The sequence below is a fragment of the Prunus mume genome, linkage group LG3, assembly GCF_029339155.1.
Source record: "Prunus mume cultivar Tortuosa linkage group LG3, ASM2933915v1, whole genome shotgun sequence".
NCBI lineage: Eukaryota > Viridiplantae > Streptophyta > Magnoliopsida > Rosales > Rosaceae > Prunus > Prunus mume.
Window position 1 is genome coordinate 14,325,725 of NC_142700.1, and position 19,963 is coordinate 14,345,687.

General features: G+C 36.4%; 3 protein-coding genes across 4 annotated transcripts; 1 reads left to right on the top strand and 2 right to left on the bottom strand.

The window, feature by feature from the left end:
• Positions 1 to 320: 320 nt before the first annotated feature.
• LOC103326251 (uncharacterized) lies at positions 321 to 2,270 on the bottom strand. Its single transcript, XM_008228459.3, has one exon. It carries the CDS (start codon positions 1,526 to 1,528, stop codon positions 626 to 628), a length of 903 nt encoding a protein of 300 aa, XP_008226681.1. The 5' UTR covers positions 1,529 to 2,270; the 3' UTR covers positions 321 to 625.
• A 5,319-nt stretch (positions 2,271 to 7,589) lies between these two features.
• On the bottom strand, positions 7,590 to 12,437 carry HL (HAL2-like protein). 2 transcript variants are annotated; one of them, XM_089049275.1, is made up of 5 exons: positions 11,985 to 12,105; positions 11,217 to 11,337; positions 9,789 to 10,476; positions 8,694 to 9,055; positions 7,590 to 8,013 (listed from the first exon to the last, which is right to left on the bottom strand). In XM_089049275.1, exons 2-4 carry the CDS (start codon positions 11,242 to 11,244, stop codon positions 8,752 to 8,754), a joined length of 1,020 nt encoding a protein of 339 aa, XP_088905401.1. In that variant the 5' UTR covers positions 11,245 to 11,337; positions 11,985 to 12,105; the 3' UTR covers positions 7,590 to 8,013; positions 8,694 to 8,751. The 2 variants fall into 2 exon arrangements, with proteins under 2 accessions (XP_088905401.1, XP_008226682.2); XM_008228460.2 differs by lacking the exon at positions 11,217 to 11,337 and having other exon boundaries at positions 11,985 to 12,437.
• A 3,006-nt stretch (positions 12,438 to 15,443) lies between these two features.
• Positions 15,444 to 15,890, top strand: LOC103326254 (uncharacterized). Its single transcript, XM_008228461.2, is given in 2 exon segments — positions 15,444 to 15,825; positions 15,827 to 15,890. Coding segments are annotated over 2 exon segments (207 nt in total). The 5' UTR covers positions 15,444 to 15,639; the 3' UTR covers positions 15,848 to 15,890.
• The last annotated feature ends 4,073 nt before the right edge of the window (positions 15,891 to 19,963 follow it).

Genomic DNA, 19,963 nt, shown 5'->3' on the forward strand with positions numbered 1-19,963 from the left:
TTTTATTTTTGCAAATAGACACTACATAGGGATTTATAGTCATTATAAATATATGTCAGAACTTTAGAATCTGGTTCAAATGAACTTGAATTTTAAAAAATAAATTGGCATGAACAGAATCTAGCCAGTGAAAAAGAGTCTTGACTTGCAAACTAAGTCTCATGTTTAAATCTCCGTTGCATCATAGTTGTGTACGTGTGAGAAATTACTTATTTGATAATAATTTTAATTTTATTAAAATTTATACAAATCATCCACCAAACTTAGTACAATCTAATTCAAAAACAATTAAATCCCATTGTCACCCATAGAGCATCATATATAGATCAACAAAATATCATGATATAAAACTAGATTATTACATGTATAGTTGAAACTTTCACCAAACCATCTCTCCATCTGGGTCAGCTTTGCCTCTCCAGATACATATATTTATACATCTATAGATTACTTCAAACACAAAAAAAAAAAAAAAAAAACTACTTAGAAATAGAACCCATTAATCCTTTTTTTTTGGTTTAATTAATATAATTACTCAATAAGTCTTAAAAGTTGTTATGTATTCATATCATGCTATTTGACTGACTATTTTTTCTGTGTATATGGACCGGGTCCGGCCTCCACATCAGCATCTCCAGTCAAGCCGGACCTCGCCCGGTCCGACTACGTGCTGACTGGGCTTGCGAAACGACACGATGTGGCTGCTCACCATAAACGCCGTGACCCGCTCCGAGACCCGAATGTCCTCCATCTTCAGCTCCTGGAGCCTCCTCACGTACTCCGGCACGTGCAGTAGGTCCCACACCACCCCGACCCCACCGGGCTTCAGAACCCTCACCATCTCACCGACCACCCTCATCCGCTCCGCCGACGCCTCCACCGTCCGATGGCCGTACTCCTTCCCTACGGTGTGCACGAACACAGCCGATACCACCACGTCGAAGTACCCGTCCCCAAACGGCAATCTCCTGGGGTCGCCCTCACGGCAAGTCACGTACTCCCCGACCCCTTCGATCTTGGCCGTCCGTAAAGTCGACGAAAGACTCGTCATCTTGGACCGGTCCAGGCCCACGACCCGACCTGAACTACCTTCTTTTTTCATCTGGGTCGCCACCGCGTTTAACAGTATGCCGCGGCCGCAGCCGAGGTCGAGGGCGTGCTTGACCGTTGACCAGTCGTTGACCGAGTTGACCATGCGCTGGACGACGTCATAGTGGAGGGGGAGGGAGGAGTGGAGGAAGTGAGCGGAGGCGAAGAAGAGGCAGAGGGCGGAGAGGGCCGTGACAGAGCCGGTGAAGCCGGCGGCGAACCGGGCCGAGCCGATGGGGAGGAGGCGGTGGAAGAAGAGAGTGATGAAGTCGAAGTAAGTGAGGTAGAGGAGAGACAAAATGGTAAATAGCACAGCGTGGAAGAGAAGGAAGAGAATGGTCTGCCACTGGTCCAGGCCATAGATGGCGTAGATCTGGGTCCAGTCTCTGCTGCCTGGAGCCGCACCTGATGATTTCCCCATTTTCCTCTCTCTGAACATGCTTTGAAAAGGCTTCAAATCTGTGAGAGAAGTTCAGAAATTGCAGTAGCTTTCGAGTTTGGTTGCTGAGAAAGTAGTAAATCAAAAAAAGGGGAAAAACCCAGAACAGGGGATTGATTTCGAGCCGAGTAGTCCGAAGTATTGAAAGTTTTGCTTTCTCTTTAGTGGGTTGTTCTCAGCTTTCTCAGAAACCAAATAATGGAGCTACCCAAGAGTAGCAGAGAGAGATTTGGGTGGTGGTGCAAACTTACAGTGACGAAGGTTATCGTCTTCTGCACACAAGCTTCTGCTCAAATTGCTCAGATCGACTGGGCGCAAAGAGATTTTGCGACGATCCCAACACGGAAACTAAAAAGGCTGAGATGAGAGAGGAAGAAGCAGTGAAGACAATTAAAGAAGGAAGACGTCATTCATAGCTGTAAATCTGGGGAGTGTGAGAGAGGGGTGTAGTTGGAGAACGAACAAAGAGGATCATAATGAGGATGACGGTTGTAACGCGCTTTGATTCGTCAGGCTTCTGCTGTCTGTGTTTTTCAAATTTTAAAGAAGGAAAAGAAGGAAAAGAAGGAAAAGTTAGAAATTGGGTTGGGAGGGCCGAGCTTAGCTTTACTGAAAATTCTTAGTCTCTCTCTCTCAGAGCTGAGTGGGTGTGGATGTGGAACTTGTACGGATATTTTAAAAGCGAGATAGTGAGAGAGGAAGAGGGGCAAGGTGACGAATTTGGGCTAATAATAAAAGTGGGAGGAAAGAAGTAGATATAGTATAATTTGTTGCCGGGAAACCGGCTCACCAGGTTTCTAGAGGAGGGGCAATAACAAATCTAAACGTTGCTTGTTTTTTTGTTTTCATAAACAGGATCTTCTATTTTACTAATGTTTTTTGGTTTTGGTTTTGATATTGTGCTTATAAATCAAAACGACACCGGTCTCTACTTTTATGATTGTGTTTTCGTTTTTACAAATCGACATTTAAACGTTATTATATGCAAATGAATGACACTTTTTTTAACGCAACTCATAATCAGTTATCACTCAACAAAAGGAAGACTCGTTTTCTAGTAATCAGTTATCTCGTAGGAAATTATTTTGCTTTATTTTGACGAATGCCATTGTTTATAAATATGATTTATTATGGACCACATAAATGTTTATAAAATAAAAAATTACTACTTCACTTCATTTCATGCTTAGCTAAACTTATGTTAAAACTTGCACACCTATAATTACTAGCTCTATTTTTACAATGATGACTTTTATTTACGAGCCACCACGTACTCTACATTTATGAGCCCCGGAAATATGCTCTTTGGTAATTGAATCCGGCAAATTGTTTCTTTCAACTCCGGCAACCGAATTGAATTTGTCTTTCTTTTCTTTCTCTTTTCTTTTTCTTTGGTGCAAAACAAACGGCAACTGCTTGGAACCGTTGATTAAATTTTTACATTGTATTCCTTGGACCGTTGGAGCCAAATCCAATGATGCCTAATGGCCAATTTAAATTGGGGGCAAAGTGTGCGTCCTACTAACACAAAAGAATTTCTCTGCCGTTAAAAGTTGGGCAAATTTGATAGTTACTTAATTAGGGATCCGCAAATCATGGGAATGGAATATCTTGACCGTACATCTGGAGGTCTTATTGAGATTGATGTAAATTGAAGGTGGTGGCTTTATTTATTAGAAAATTGACCAAAAACGCACTTCACACCAGCCATCCATGACTCTCACACCACCAATACCACCTTGCCGCTCTCTGTCCCTTCCCTGGATAGCAGCAGGCCAGGCCATAGCGTAAAGTCTTATGCCTTGTTCATATTTGCCCAATTCGTCACTGCATGGTGGACGTTGTCACATTGGACCCCCCTTCTTTATTTTATCTTGTAAGTAGGAGCTCGGAGCTTGAAGCTCGAAGCTCGGAGCTCATGTATTCCTGTCAATAGTAATGTGATATGTGTATAAGTATTTCTTTTTGTGTTTTTGATAAATTATTTTTGTATATATGTCAAACTGTGATTCGTATGAAAGATGAGTATATCCTTATATATAATGAGACAAACAGTGTCCTTCCTCAAGCCCTTTGCCTTCAAACCTGCTTTTCTTGTTTCTTTTCTATGGAGGAATCATTCTTCCTTAACTCACAATTCACACCTTAATGAATATCGATACTCTTAATCAAATAATGCATGAGTGTTTCGTTTATTCAAATTCGAACTTACTTTGAAGATTATTTGTTTGCATCTGATACGAGATAGAGATACAAACACGTTTGATTTGGTGATCTAATTTGTTACACAAATTGTTGGGGGGGAGGGGAAGACCCAATTGTCAAAAGATGGCACACCACTTCCACTCCTACTATCGTCATTTTCCATCAAGGACAGTCCTTAAGAAGCTTGAAGACAAATTGTTAAAAGTCATTGCAATTAGTTGAAAAAATAATAGTAAAGAAGAAAGTCATTGCAAATTAAATACAAGTGGGTCCCATTTGCATCTCCCTCTTTATCTTTGAGAAAAGAGGTTGGCCCCTCCAGACGCTGAGAACGCGGGAATGACAGAAAGCGACTGCGTCGTAGGCATTGTAATTTGTAATGCGTAAGGAAGGCACGAACTGAGTCAGACCGATAACGAATTGGACTAAATTCTAAATTTTATTGTTGTGATGGCATTTGACAAATGTTGGCACCGACTCAAACTTATTCTAAAACAATCCAAAAAATAAAAAAAAATTTGGGCCGTTTGATCTTAAACATACAATTTAGTTTGATGAAATATTATATGAAGGGAAGACACTTTTACCATCGAGAAAATCTTGTGTATGGTTGTCGTATGCAGTAGCTCTCTCATCGTAAGGTGAGACTTAGCGTAAGTCTCATATGCAAGTGACATTCCAATGTAAGATAGCTAGTCTCACTAAAGCTACCGCATAAGACAACCATACACAAAAATTTCACTCAAAAATTTCTCCCATACATCTCAACTGGCTCAACTGCACAATTCCATACTGAAGGGAAATGGGACACTCTTAAAAATAATGGAGGTTGGAAGGGACCAATAGCTCTTTAACACACAAAGGTCAGTAGGGAGTGGAGTAATAATACTATAATAATACTACGAATGTAACATAACCAGGTGGCCAAAGCTCAGTAGGGAGTGAAGTAATAATAATACTAATCATAATTAATGGAAAATAAGATGGGATATTTATTACAAATCATGTGCAATTCCTATCATAAACATGGTGGAGTTTCTTTGATGCCACGGATGTCTATACTATAAATTTAATTAATTATTCTATCGATTAATCTGTAACGTAATTATTTTAAAGGAAAAACTTTTATTATTTGTTTTTACATGATCGTATTCAACGGTTGCGATTACTTTATTCTAAAATAAATGATCGATGATCGAGTTTGAGATTGAAATTAATTAAATTTCATATGGAGGAGTTGAGATTGGCCTTCTAATCCGCCAACCCACATGAGAGAGTTATGCCCTTTCCTAGATGGGGGACACATTGACATCTCCCACGAAGATTACATCAAAAGACCATAGTTCGTATTTTTTTTTTCTTGGTTTGAAAACCATAGTATATATTCTAAAGCGTGAAGCACCAGTTAGAATAAAATTCTCTTGACGCGTTTTAGTACTTATAAATTATGTGTAATTAATTAATTACTTTTATTTTAGAGATTAATTAAAGTCTACAGATCTTCAATAGTTCAAACTATAGTAATTAATTAATTACTCTCTCTCTCTCTCTCTCTCTCTCTCTCTGCCGTCTTTCCGTCACTGTTTTTTTTTTTTGGGTGTCGCTGTTTGTTATCTGTGCATGGTAAAGTCGTAAACAGCTAGACATTTTGTAGTTTTTGCTTAAAGAAACTAGACATGGTTTGGAGATTAGAGATTCCGTCTTCTTCTTTTTTCCGTGTTGGAAGGGGGTTCTTTGGAACAAGTCCATAGTTTTATAGATCTGTTCAATCAATCAATGTTTATGTAATAAAATTATACATTATATCACATTTTTCAATCAAATAATGGAATTAGGCCATCAAATTGTTCTAGAACTCAAACATCTTTTCATTTCTGAAAAATAGCTGGATTAATCAATTTTTTCCGTACTCTAGCCATTCGTCACTTGTGAAGAGGAACGGAAAGTGACTTATCACGCGCTTAGTGATGAGATTATGGTAAATAAAGTTTGTTATTTATGTTTTGACTATGAAAAGGTTGTTTGTATGTTTAATTCTCGTATTTGTAATCGTTCGACGCACACGCTAAGTAAGTTTGTTTTCAGCAAATAAATAATTCACAGTGAAACAATAACAAATCGTACTTCGTTTAGTGCAACCAATAGTCAAACAAAATTTTAAAGACAACGATTTATTTATTTTGTTATTATTATTAAGAGAGTCGCAATGGAAGAATACCATATTGTACTTTTGTTCAACTCTCTCCTTCAAGAGATGAAGATGATGACGAGGCTCTTAGCGTGATTTTTGTCCACAGCCAAACCAATAGTCAAAAACCCTAAACTAGTGAGAGGAAATGTAGACTACGATTGACACGTTCTAGCTTTTTTTTTTTTGTCTTGTTTTTAAGAGCTATGACTCTGAGTAGCTACCTAACCCAATTAGACTCATGAGATCAGACCTAACATTGACTCGTGTTAATTAATTTATTAATTTTATCCCAGTTTTCAAATTTCAAATTGAATTTTTGTATTAATTTAATTTAATCTGTGAACGAATTTGTCAACAAACAATATTTATTATTTGAACATATGAAGGCAAAGAAAATACTAAAAATATAGTAACGAAGATATGCTATATGCACCCGCTTTTGAACATGGTTTGAAGATTATATTAATCGTTAAGGCGTCTAATTGAGATCAACAAAATAGATGAATACAATGCTTCAAAAAAAGACTATAATAACAACTATTTAATTGATTAGTCAAATAATTTCAGATTTAAATGATTTTTTCCATAAATAATCTTCGAGTGAATATTTAAAAATTAGATGGTAAAACAATGTGTGATGGCAAAGTCAATTCGTGTATTTGGTATGGAAAAGTCAATTCCGGCAGAAAGGCATCCATGGAGTTTTGAGTGTGCCTTCCAGCTGCACTCGAAGCCTGCGGCCGCTGGTAATATAAAGAATTTTCATATTTGGGCCACTTTCTTCCCTCTTTCTATGGTTAAAGTAGGAACCTTCCCTTTGTTTTTTTCTGCTAGGAAAAAAATAACTGTGTTTTTTTTCTTCCTTCAGTTTGAATTTTTTGATGACAGAGAATCACTCAGAAATTATACGTGTCATCTTAGTAATTTTTTTTTCTTTTTTTTGTTTTGTTTGAAATCCATGATATTTAGAGTTCAAACTTATGATATTTGAGTTATACTTCATTCTATGCTCACCCTTAGATTTTTTTGGGGGTCAGATGCCCACCCTTAGATTAGTTACTCCATGTCTCTGTATAGAGTCCAGTCCCATTTTACAGAGTTTTGCACTTGAAAAGGATAAATTATTTGGTGAGGGTCTTATATACAGTTCTTAGATAAGATCCTATCTTTTAACCATTGATTCAAACTAACCAATTTGATCAAACGGTTAAGAAATAAGAGCCTCAATTAAAGGCCATATCTAAGGCCCTCACTATAGAATTCTTGATTCTTTGGTTTGGTAGTGGATCTCATCACCCGTTCGGCCACACACACAATTAGGAGGATTCTCCATATTTAGATCCCACAGCCTCACATTGGTCCCACCCCAATGCAGAGGAGTCCTCTTTGTTTGTGTGTGTGACTAGACAAGTAATGTGATCCGCCAACCGGACCAAAGAATTTCTCACTTGAATGGGTACTTTAAATCTCTAATAAATGGGACAATTGTCCAATTTAATCAATCAAGGCTCACCATTATTAAATACATCGACATATAACAGGATAGTTAACCCATTTCAATTGGTTATGTCCAGTCCCTAGTCCCGCCAAATGGGGACTAACTCATCATCTTCGATCTACTTATATTCCCAATTCCTTTTTGTTCCCATAAGAGAAGGCAATTCGTGTCGAGTTAAAATTAATTCTATTTCTTTTTGGGTTCAACCAAGTGTTCATCACCTGATGCTGTATACTGTGATTGGTAGATGGTTTAAAAAAAATGTAAACCTAAATGCTGCCATGCCACCCCTAGCACCCATCAACTGAGCGCAACTATCCAGTGAACAGTGATCTGTAAGCAACAGCAATATCTTGAAATGCAATTGCAATTGCAAAATTTTCATTTTGAAGAACTTACTTAAATATCGACTATTGGGCAGCACTACAACAATGCCGATTTTCTCGAATTAGTTGAGCACTTCAACAAACAAGATACTTCCTTCTGTAAACTTAGTCTTGGCATTAGCATGGATCGCATCCCACCCGAGACTTTACGATTCAAACTAAATCAACGCTGTCATGGGGAATCCTTCTCAGCAATTCGCTTGCCCTGAAATATTTCAAAGAGATGTAAATATTTCTTTGCACAAATCTCAATAATTGATACACATGAGCAACCAGGTTATGATCAACCAGGTTCGTGAGTGTGTGCATTGCAACCAAGTTTACCATATCGAACGACATAATTTCAGATTTAATTTGAATTTTCAGCATTTACAATTAACTATTTATTGAAGTCAGCCCTGTCATACAACAGTCCCACTGGGTCCAAAATGATAGAGGAAATAGGAAGCAGGAGATTTTAGTCTAAAATTACTAAAAGATTGAAATGCTGGCAAAGCTGACAGAGGGTTCTCAAATACATGAGAGATAGTAAGGTGATGTACAATGAACCTAATTTGGCAAGTTTTCACCAATATGATGCTAGTATAAACAAGGAGTACTCAATTCTCTTGAGGTTTCAAAAAACTCCTACATTTGTTACTGAAGGTCTAGGAAGACAGATTTTGACAAAAAGGGATCTGAAATGATTTACTTCCCCTTCTGTTTCCATCCATGAAGCAAACAGGATAGAAGAACTTCATCGGATAATAACTGAAAGAAGGCTTTGAATCAACTGAAAATATGGCTTGTACAACATCGAGTCATATGGGACAACTAGCTCACTCACATAAGCCAAAGACTTAGAAATTAAAAAAAAATGGATGGGCATGGTACAGAAAGCCTTACCTCACCAAAAATGTAAAATTTACTGCCACAACAGTCTATTGGCATGGTACAGAAAGCCTCATAAATTAGAAGAATCCCAGCTGGCATACACTGCATCAATGATTTTCTCATGCAGTGGGGCCCCAGAACAAACAACTATGCCTCTGTCAAGTCCTTCTAAGTACGGTCCCTTTGAAAAGTCCAGGGGGCGGCCTCCAGCATCAGTTACGACACCTCCAGCCTCTTCTACAATGACAACACCAGCAGCATGATCCCATATCTTCTCTTTGTACCCAGTCCTTGCAAACTTCATGAATAGCTCAGCATCTCCTCGAGCTATGGCTGCATATTTCACCATGCTATACACACGCAGGGGCTGATTTCTACCATGTCATATGAAAGGAAAATATTAAATTAGAACACAAGCAAAACTATATAGTTGCCAATATCTTCCAACCACAGTTAAAAAGGCATGCAAAACAAGAAGGTGCCTAAGCTTCATATCATATTGCCAATCAGAGAAAGAAAAAGAAACTCAAATTAATGAAGGTACAAACGATTGCAATGAAAAGGAAGTAAAACTAGGATACTTCCAGTAAACTCATTTTAACCTTAGATGACTATCGATCACATTGTGTAGTACTTCAACAAACATTTCATCAAGAAATTGCCTTGAAGAAAAGCAGTACTAACAATTCCAAGCCAAGGGAACATACTTCTTGTTATAATAATTTATATTCCTCTTTATAGATATTATTTCAAAGAACTGCAAAATAGGACCATGAAAAAGAAGAAACAAACAACGGTAAGACAACAACCTATGCCATACTTGTGATGAAAAACCACTCATATCAATAAGCAGTACGCTATATATTTATAAAGAAATGTCATCCAACTGGAAAAGCAAAAGTTTGATTATACAGATTTTATATATACTAAAGAAGAAACTAGTAAGGGAAGTGCTCCTCTACTTAATAACTCATTTTATTTATTTTATTTTAAGTTTTCTCCTCCCATCACTGTTACACCATTTTCATTAAGTCCTGGTTTCATTCTCTAGTCTGAAAACTATCCTAATGGATGGATTTATAGAAATAATTAAGTAAATAAATGTACCTAAGCCCTACACTGTGAGCAAGTCCTGCTGTGAAAGAGTGGTCTGAGTTTGCTTTCTCCACAGGTTCACAACAAGTAGCCAGTTTGGGGTCATCGATGGAAGAAACCCGAACAAGTCTTGCAGAATTTGGCCACACAAACTTCTTATCTCCAGGGATTGGTGGCTGCATCCATGCCTCACCACTGCCTCTTTTCGCATACATGACACAACCTCTTTCCCACATATCATCAGAAGGTGGAGATAGCCTTGACATGGTTTCATGGTACTGATAATGATAACTGAGCAATTCCTTCTTCATTGGGTAATTAGGGCACCCTAGTACTCCAATAACAACTTTTCCATCCTCGACCAAGGCTAGAGCTACAGCATATTGATCCCCACGAACAAACCCTAATGTTCCATCAACAGGATCAAGTACCCAATGTCTTCCTTTGGGGCCTCCTACTGAGTTGCATCGGCTGATAGCCTCAAGAACTTGAGACGTGTTGAGGGCTTTTGGTGGACTTTTAAGACCATACTTGGGTGCTCCAGCTAGGCATTCATTCACAGTGTTCACAACAGCTTCTAGCAAACTTGCTGAGTCAGCCTTAGAGAGAGTTTGAACATCCTCTTCAGCAATAATGGATACATTTTGACTCCCAAAGAATTCAGACAGCATCCAGCTAACAGTAGCTTGCACACTCCAATCTGTTGATGCACAATGCCAATACAATTAGTGAAACTCCATACAAAATACAAAACGATATTGATTTGAGTTGGAAAGACTCTTATTTTTAAAACGTGAACTCGATATTAAAGCAAAAAAAAAAAAACAGGATTCTACAGAGACTGGTGATGTTATTGAATATTTATAATTATACAAGAGAACAAGCAACTTGTGGCATATAAGAGCTCTTATAAAGATAATAAACCGACTTAAAGTAAAAGAAAAAACCCTAATATTGAAAAGGGTAAGATAAATCTACATCAATTCATGTCTGCAGCTTACACATTCTTCTTTCAAGATCATATAATGAAGAACATAAACTTCTGTGGCTAGCAAGTACATATATCAAGCTTCAAAACAATAGAGCAACTTCTAGCCAACCAACAAAATCAGTTGTAGAATTTAACTTCCTGGATAGGGGTAGCAGCTAAACGGTGGACGCACACTAGGACTATCATCTACTTGAAGAATGCAATCATTTTTTTAACAATAAAACAACATATTTCAAAGTTATGCAAGACAAAAAAGCAACTAAATTTGGCTTTCACATAATGCTCTTTTAGATTCTATAAGTTCTACTTGGCAAGTGCTCCACTCCCACCCCCACAATCACTTCTAAAGACAAATCTCACCGAACCTCTGCATGGATAATTAGCAGACAAAACGCATGCTCCATGTATTAGATGTTCTTCATAAAGATCATTTTATAAGAATCACATACCATCAGACTTTTCCCCAACAATGTTCATCTAACGTTCAATCCCCCTTATTTAAATAGCACTTGAATAAGAAGATTCTGATCCCACACTAGAGAAAACTACTCCATAGTCACGTAGGAAAACCTACAAAGATAATGCACCTAATATCAAGTAACTAAATTCATAAAGGGCCTATATAATATTTGTTGTCTGTTTAAAAAATTAAACTTATATTGTCCATCATAACTTGTAACATAGCATCATATATACAAATTACATATATTAAAAAAAAAAAAAAAAAAAAGTAGAGAGAGCATCACCTTAACTAATAGGTAATCAATTCAAGAATTACTAAGCATATGACCCTGTATGGCAGAACCGACCGACATGGACATTCTTAGTATTATCTAGAAAAAGTACTACATTGCACAAGTTTGACAAAAATTAGGAAAGCCCAAACAGCAAAACAGCAAAAAATTCAACATAAACCAACACAGCCAGATTGCTGCATTTGTAAGCATATACAAGTTGAGCTTTCTTTCACTAAAGTTCCGAATACACTCGCAACATAAAATTTGATATTTGTACCCTTCACTTTGTCACTACCCAAACAAGGAACAAAAGCATAGAAGACGGTTTTCAGTGATATTTCCCAAATCCATCTCTCTCAAAGCCAAATGTCATAACAAACCCACCACCAAAAACCTCATTCCAAAGCACACCCGCCAATATGCAAAACGAAAAACCCAGATTCAAACATAATCATAGAGCAAAATTTTAATTCAAAATACCGGCAACAGTCACAGGAGAATCGTCTTCCTTGGACTTAACCAGGTCACTGCCAGCTGAAACAATCCCCTGTTGCAGTCTCTGACACAGAGAACACGCCATGTGAACGACTCTGACGGCCACATCCAGCTCCTTAGCGTATTTCTCACCCTCCATACTTCAATTTTGGACCTACCCAGATGGAGAAAAATGAAAAACAAGAAGAAAGCAGCAATCTTTGAGATACCCACCTGGGGATTTGTGAAAATTAAGGTTCCTACATTCTTGGGTTGCTGATTTTTGAGGTTTGTTTTGTGATGCCTACACAATGGCATTCACTGGTGCATTAACTTTATGCGTGTATATTTTTGAGTGACTCAAATTGGGGCTTGTCTGGGTTGGTGGCATTCGTGGGAGGCGTTTGGCTCGAAGGAAAGTATAAAAAGGCGCATGGGAACTGACGAGTGTCAAAAAGTTCGGTAGTGTAGTAGTGTCCATTTTGGAGGCTTAATACGACCACAGGTGTCTCTGTCACAAGTTCACTTTTTTTCTCTCTCTGTGTTTGTGGAGAATTGTAGGGGCTGGCCAAAATGGGGCTCGTTCCATGGCCACTCTGAATTTGCCACGTATTTGGGGTCTGAGATTTTTTTCCTTTTTTGACCTTTTGAAACTTGACTGAGATTGTGATCCATTAAAGCTACTTTACGTTTCAGTGCTCTCAGATGTTTTTTGGGAGGACCTATTGGGTTTCAGGCCTTAAACTACAGAAGAGAAGATCTTGGGCTCCTGTCTGTGATAGTTGAGAACAAGGCCACCAACTTTTGAGGAATATCTTTACTTGAAATGTTTCATCGGTAAGAGTCAAGCCCAAATGTATGTGATCAAATTCAATGAAAATTCAACACAACGATTTATGATTTTGAAACAAATATTTTTTTCTTTTTTTGCCAAAGTTAAAAGGGGAAGGCGTTTAGTACACTTTTGTTCTACTGCAGTGGAGCACGAAATGAACAATAATGCTAGGGACATTAAATCTGTGCACTAAATTTGAATCTTAAATGATGTGCATGTGCCACGTGATAAATATTTAATTAACCAATTTTAACTTGGATTATGGTTTTTTTGGTTGTTGAGAAAGTCTAGGACTGCATTCATAATTCAACCAAAAAAACCACCAACCTTTATTTAATTGTCTTTCTAATATAAATAACAAGCATCTACAATGGACTCTCTAAATCATTACCTTAACTAAAATTTAGGGAGGAATTGAAAAAACTCACCTTCAACCATTCTCCTTATCCAGCTCATAAAATAAACTTTAACAATTAACCTTCAAATGCTAAAACGTACGTTTGATCATAAGTACAATTTCAACGCATAAAATTTAACTAACAGATTATATTTTATCCTGATTAAACAGTACACTTTGGTCTTTTCGACCGTCGAATCTATCCTTATTATCACTGCTAATCAACCGTCACAATGATGCGTCTAAAACCATTTTCATTTAGGTCCCTTACAAGTTGCCCATCTACACAACACAAGAGACATGATATGTGTTCAAAACATTTGGGGAGGGTAGATTGTTGTACAACTAGGACCTCGAAATTTATGGCAAAAAGGACAATATACACTCATTCCCTTAACTTATTTTACCTGCAAAAAATGTAATTGCTGGTTTCAGCTTCCATGTGCATGCATTTGTGCTGCCACCTAAGATTTCTAAATCGCACTCATGACCTTCTATTCATAGCCAAGACAGTTTGAAAGTTCTTTCCGGTCCGAATACACTTTGAAAGTTTCAATTCATTGTTTCACATGCGCTGATTGTCACTTCTTACATCTCTATTCACATCGATCAGTCCATTTTTTATATCATTAATTGTATGTCTAAAAAGTCCACATATTATCGGGAAAGTGTTATAAAAAGTCCATTAGTGGACCTATAAAGTATACTAATGTAAATGAGAAATTAATGGATGACATTGGAATACAACTAAATGATATAACCCGTCTACGTGTCATAATATAAGTAGACAACAAAATTAAGATTTTCTTCTTTAAAAAAATAATATTATTGAATATTTATTTATGTTATAGCACATATGGACTAATTATACAATGTTGTCATACTTCATCACCAAACTATAAGTACTCAAGATGAAGTAATGTGATTCGAAATACTTTTGAAAAAAGAACACATACTAATTAAGAGTTTGTAATAAGTTTATAGTTCTTGTAATTGGAAGTATAAACTTATACAACTAAAGGTTTGTAGCTCTAGTGGTCGAACATATTAACTTCTACAAAATGGTTTATAGCTCTAGTCGTTAAAAGTATCAAAACCAAAAGTCAGAGTTCTAATCTCCTCTGTTACCATACTTGTAACAAAAAAACGAAAAAAACTTTAGCAAGATATATATATATATATATATATATATATATATATTGAAATGTCAACTTTCCATCCGAGGAAGAAGTGTTCAAGTAGAACTTGTAATGTAAGCATATGTACTATATAGTGTTGGGCACAATAAATTGAGCTTACACATTTCACCGTCCGATTGGAGGACAATGAGATGGGATTAGCAGCACAGAGCAGTCACATTGACAGCTCACTTGATCAAGGGGCAGTACGTACGAACTAGTCAATTGTACCGATGGCCTATATGTGTGTCGGTCTGAACACCGACTTATGATCAATACCACGATCATCATGATCATGACATGGCATCCAAGATTAAATTCACCAATCAAAATCTAGGATTATACTGTCAGAACTGGTAAATAGTTGAAGATAGCCAAAATATTCTATATACTAATTAATATAAGGTTTTTATTTTCCAATGTGAATTATACTTTTAACACACTTTTTCAAGTGTTATGTCATTTTAAATTAAATCGAGACAACTTCTATCTGCTATGATATATATCATGAGAGAATTAGAGCATCCAATTCAAAACTAGTTAACAATGAATCACGAGACTTAATATTTGTAAATCTTATCATAATTAGGGCTTTGCTTCTACAATGTGAAGCAATACCTCAACATTTTCTTGTGTGCATCATAACCGAAACCAAACCTAACAGATCTTGTTCGATTGGCTAGACTGGTTAAATGCCTATATCCCTAATTGGACAACCATATTTATGGGATGAGTTGTACGTAGAATCATACATTTGGATGACAAAATACGATAGGTCTTGAAATGAAGTTGCAAAGAAAATTGAGTTAAACTGTAATTTTCCCTTTGATAAACGCTTTCAAGTGTGGGCCGCCATCAATATAAAACCATTAATTTTGCAACCAGATGGACAAACAAAAAGTACAGTTTCACAGCTGAAAGTTGAAACCCTATTTTTTTTTTCTCCACCACCATAACTATCACAATTACACACCCCAACTGCCACTCCACGTGGCAGAAACCCACACGATCATTACATGATTTGCTAGCTAGAAAACAAGCAGGTTTTCAACTACAATTACATGACCAATTTTTTTCCTGTGTGTATGCATAATGGATATACATGTACAGCTAGCTCATCTCAATTCTCCTTCCTCTTGACCTTTTACCTTAATTTTCACTCGTATAAATACCATGCCTACCAGGAATTAAATATTCTCCAAGGCAAAGACATCTCTGAAATTTTTGAAAAGAGGTGTTTTTATATTTGAAATGGTTTGCTTTTGTTTTCTGGTAGACCAGAGGAGGAAGGTGCGGCGGAGCAAGCCGGTGGCTGGGACATGTTCGAGATGTGGGCGTGGAGCAAGCGTGGCTGACATAAAGACTTCGACTAGGTTTTGTTATGTTCCATTTTATTGGAAATCTTGGAAGGCAATCATGTGTACTTTTTGTGGAGCCTATTCTCAAATCTTATAGATGAATTTTGCTGATATATATGTATATTAATATTATAGTTTTGGCTCTCTCTCTCTCTCTCTCTCTCTCTCTAAGTTTTCTGTATGTTAGGGTTGAGTTCTTGACTGTTTTGATGATGAACTGAAAGTTAGGCTCAGTACTATACTTCACGTTTGTTTGTTCGGGACTGCATAGAGCTGTAAATATAGGCTGCTGATATTGTTAATCATGGAGGAGATGATAATGAAGGGAAATTTTCTATCTGTTTAGTGTTAGACCAAATATCAAGTTGTTCAATCATATCCACCGCTCCGGGATGTGCTGTTTTTTGGGTTTTGTTATAAAATCATGCAAGAAATGGGTTTTATTATAAATTTCTCTTTTTTATATTATCGTATCCATAACCAAAACCATGTAATAGTTTTTTTTTTTTTTTTTTTGGTTCTCTTCTCTGATTCTTTGCTATGCTACTCCTTCAGCATTTCCTATTCTGTCCTAGCTATTAATGATAGACAAAGACTGTCTACTTTATAGCTAACTCATCTCCTAATTTATAGCTCTTATTTAGAGTTAACTTGGTGTCGCTATAACACCTAATAATTCATGCAAGGGAATTCCGCAATGAATTGGTCTTCTTATAGTATTTTCAATTCTCTCAACCTAGACTCCCTTTCACATGAGCTTGGCTCTTTAAAACTAAGGAGGAGTTTCTCCTCAAAGCAAATGAAATTTTGACACTCGCGCGTTAGATTTCAAAACAAAGAAAGTTAAAAGAATTTCAGAAAAAGGAAAAAAAATCAAATGAAATTTGCAAGTGTTAAAACTCCATTTGTTATAAGGACGAACTCCTCCTCAGTTTTAAGGAGCCAAGCTTTTTCCTTTTCACACCGGCAACATTTTTCTCTCCCAACACAAGTAACATATTTTCCACATAAACGGACGTTGATAATTATATGTCGAGGACACTGGCGGAATTAGGTAGAGAGCTACCATGGGTTCTAGCCTAGGTAGCCTTTTTATAAAATTAAAATATATTACATGTGATTTTAATGTTATTCATCCCATAAAAACTTAGTAGCCCACTCAAATGTAGCCTTGTAACCATTGTCCACTCAATTTTGTAGGTCTATAGTCATCTTATATTTAATTTGTTTGCTCAATTAAGAAACATAATCTCTTAATAAACACTCATGATTTTAACTCTCAACCTTTTACTATTTTATCCCAATGTATACTTTTATTCTAGCAAAACTATAGAAGCAGTAAGTACCCAAACAAAACTTGGTCCTTAGATTTTAAGTTGATAACTTTAGCTAGCCCACCCATTAAAAAAATTTCTAATTCCGCCATTGGTCGTGGAATTTAATTATTATTACCAAGCTATATATATCTTTGAGAGCTAACCCAACTGTATGTACAACGACTCAACATGACAACTGTACGTACTGTTGTAAATTGACAAAACAAGCTGATATGTAGTATTAGCCACCTAATTGTTAAGGTTTGCGAGCTTATTTATTGTTGTCGTCGTCCACATATTCATGAAAAAAAAACCCTTTACTTTTCTGGTTCCTAAAACTCTAAATGGCTTACTTTTTTGTTATTGGTGGATCAGGTTTTGATGTTTTTTGTTTTTGTTTTTTGGGATAATGCTTCTCTTCCTTGCCCATAGCTCCTTCTTGCAGAGTAACGTGGCTCAACCACAAACTCATATAAGTGTTTTTTTTTTTTTTTTCATTCTTAAAAGTGCATTTATATTAAAGGCCATCCTTTTTATTGGAGAGAATTACCTATGGGCAATGGGACTGTACGCTTTCTTTTTATCTCTCTCATCGCATTCACTGGCGTCTTTGTTTATGGTTTTGTCTCCCCTTTTGCTACCTTCGGCATGTTTGTACTAGGAGTTTTGACATAAGAACTTTCATGCACGTCATTTTCTAATTTAAACACATAATATGTTACAAATTTTTATTTAAAATTTAAAATTTATACACATATTATGCTTTAACTGGATTCTACCAATGAATTTAATACATGATAACAAAAAAGATTGGGAATTTGGGATGGGCCTTCAACATTGGCCAGCGATAATTAATTAAACTTTGGGCTGGAGATATAAAATTAAAGCCAGCCCAAACCCTAATTCAATTAGAAAAAGCCTTGTCGACGAGCCTACCACCAGCCATGGCAGTGATAGGTGCGTGACGTCACGTCTGTGTAGAGATGAAATGGGGCACACAGAAACCTAAATTGGGAATTTGACCGGAAGTGGCAACGTGTCTCTGATATTTGAGTTAGAAAACATGGGAGTTGACGTCAACCATGTGGCTTTGCATGACAGTGTGGAGGACAGGAGACTGGAGAGAGTCATGCAGCCCACCCACACACGTTGCTTTCGCTTTCTCGCTCTCTGCGCTGCCCCTCTTGCATGCATACATACATGCACCCCGCACCGCACAAAATTCTCTCAAAATTAAATTGACGAAACTGCCCTTGCGAAGACCAAGAAAAATCAATTGCTGTATCTTCTAAGCTGTAACTTGCATGGCAACGGCATTGCCAGAAGAGTCCTGACTAGTGAGAGTCATTTTCTTTCCGCGTACACAAGGGTATCGAAGGATGTTGTTGGATTGACTTTGACAGGTCTAGTTAGGAGGTTGACGGAGTCATTTGCTTGATGATTGATCATGTCTTTTCAATGTATTTCAAAGGAAGGGAAGTGGTAACTGGTAAGGGACAGGACAGGACGCTCCTCTCGACTCTTTTCACGGGGACCCCTTAACGTGAATGCCGGTGTCACGCTTTGCTGGTGCCTTTTCAAACTTTTAATTAGCAATGTTTAAGCCTGTTTATTAATCATTACTCGCTTTAAGCTCCCCCCTCCAAACCAAATTTTGACTTAAAACAACATGCACCAAAGTAACTTGTACTTGAAAAATGATGTCTAGTTACCACTTTGCAGGAACTCTTCTGTTAATTTACAATTAGTCAAAACACTAATCCATATAATACAAGAAAATATGTTGAAATTGCTATGTTTATTTAAAAATATATATATATATATATAATTCATTTCTTTCGCTGAGTGTGGGGTCAATGATTTTTTTTTTTTCCTGCTGGGTGTATATATGGGGTGGGTGAACTAACATTTCTTTCGCCCTAAACCCAAAAAAAAAAGAAACAAAGATTGAATATGAATATTACTCTTATTCAATAATAACACTCAAATTAATATATCCCACAAACTTATATACAAAGTTTCTCTTATACAGAGATTATATATTTTCTATTATCCGTTCTTACTTTCCTCTCTTTTTACAATAATGCTCTATGCGGACACATATATGCACAAAGATTTGAAGATGAGATATATTTTAACATTGAGTAGTGAGAAGAGAAATATAGTATTGTACTGACAGTTATAGTTCCTTTCATTAGTCGTTTAGAGTTTGTGAGGCTTTCATCATCGTTAAATATCTATATTTACACGTCATCTGCATGTTAATATTTTAATGCCAACAAAATCCAATTATGAAAGATTTGCAGTATAGATATTTTTGCAATTTTAACTTATACAAACAAAAACCGGGAAAAACTTTTGTGATTAGAAAAAAAGTCGATTAGCATGACTATCTTATCTTTGGCATATGTCCTTTTCTTGAGTGACAAACAAACTGTATTATATATATATATATATATATATATATACAGTCTATTTCTATTTAGGGACATTCTTTAGGGTCTCCCACGAATTTTTTTCAATGATCCAAATCATCTATTTTTTTCAATGATCCAAAAAATTAGACAAATCGAAAACCGTTTCAATATCCAATTGTATCATACGAAATCAATGAACACAGTACTTCAAAAAAGTACTAAAATTTCAATAATTCAATTGAGTGGTGAATGATATCGAATTCAAGTTGTTTTTTTTTTTGTAAAGATGATCTTTGAATGAGTATCTACAAAATACACAGTTTGGATTAGTGAAATACATTACAGAGTGTGCCCTACAAAAGTGTCTCTCAATAAAAGCTCTCTGTATATATATTTATGAAGCAAATTAAATAACAATTTATCTAATTACCAACTAAATTTTAAAAAAAAATATTTGTTAAATTTAAGTTTAAAGTTGCTATGT

Excerpts from the sequence above, each read along its gene's own strand:
- HL (XM_008228460.2), bottom strand. The coding sequence starts at position 12,138 with ATGGAGGGTGAGAAATACGCTAAGGAGCTGGATGTGGCCGTCAGAGTC. Across the intron at positions 10,477-11,984 it reads TTCTCCTGTGACTGTTGCCG|ATTGGAGTGTGCAAGCTACT; the intron begins GTATTTTGAATT and ends GTGCATCAACAG. Across the intron at positions 9,056-9,788 it reads GCTCACAGTGTAGGGCTTAG|AAATCAGCCCCTGCGTGTGT; the intron begins GTACATTTATTT and ends ATGACATGGTAG.
- LOC103326251 (XM_008228459.3), bottom strand. The coding sequence starts at position 1,528 with ATGTTCAGAGAGAGGAAAATGGGGAAATCATCAGGTGCGGCTCCAGGC.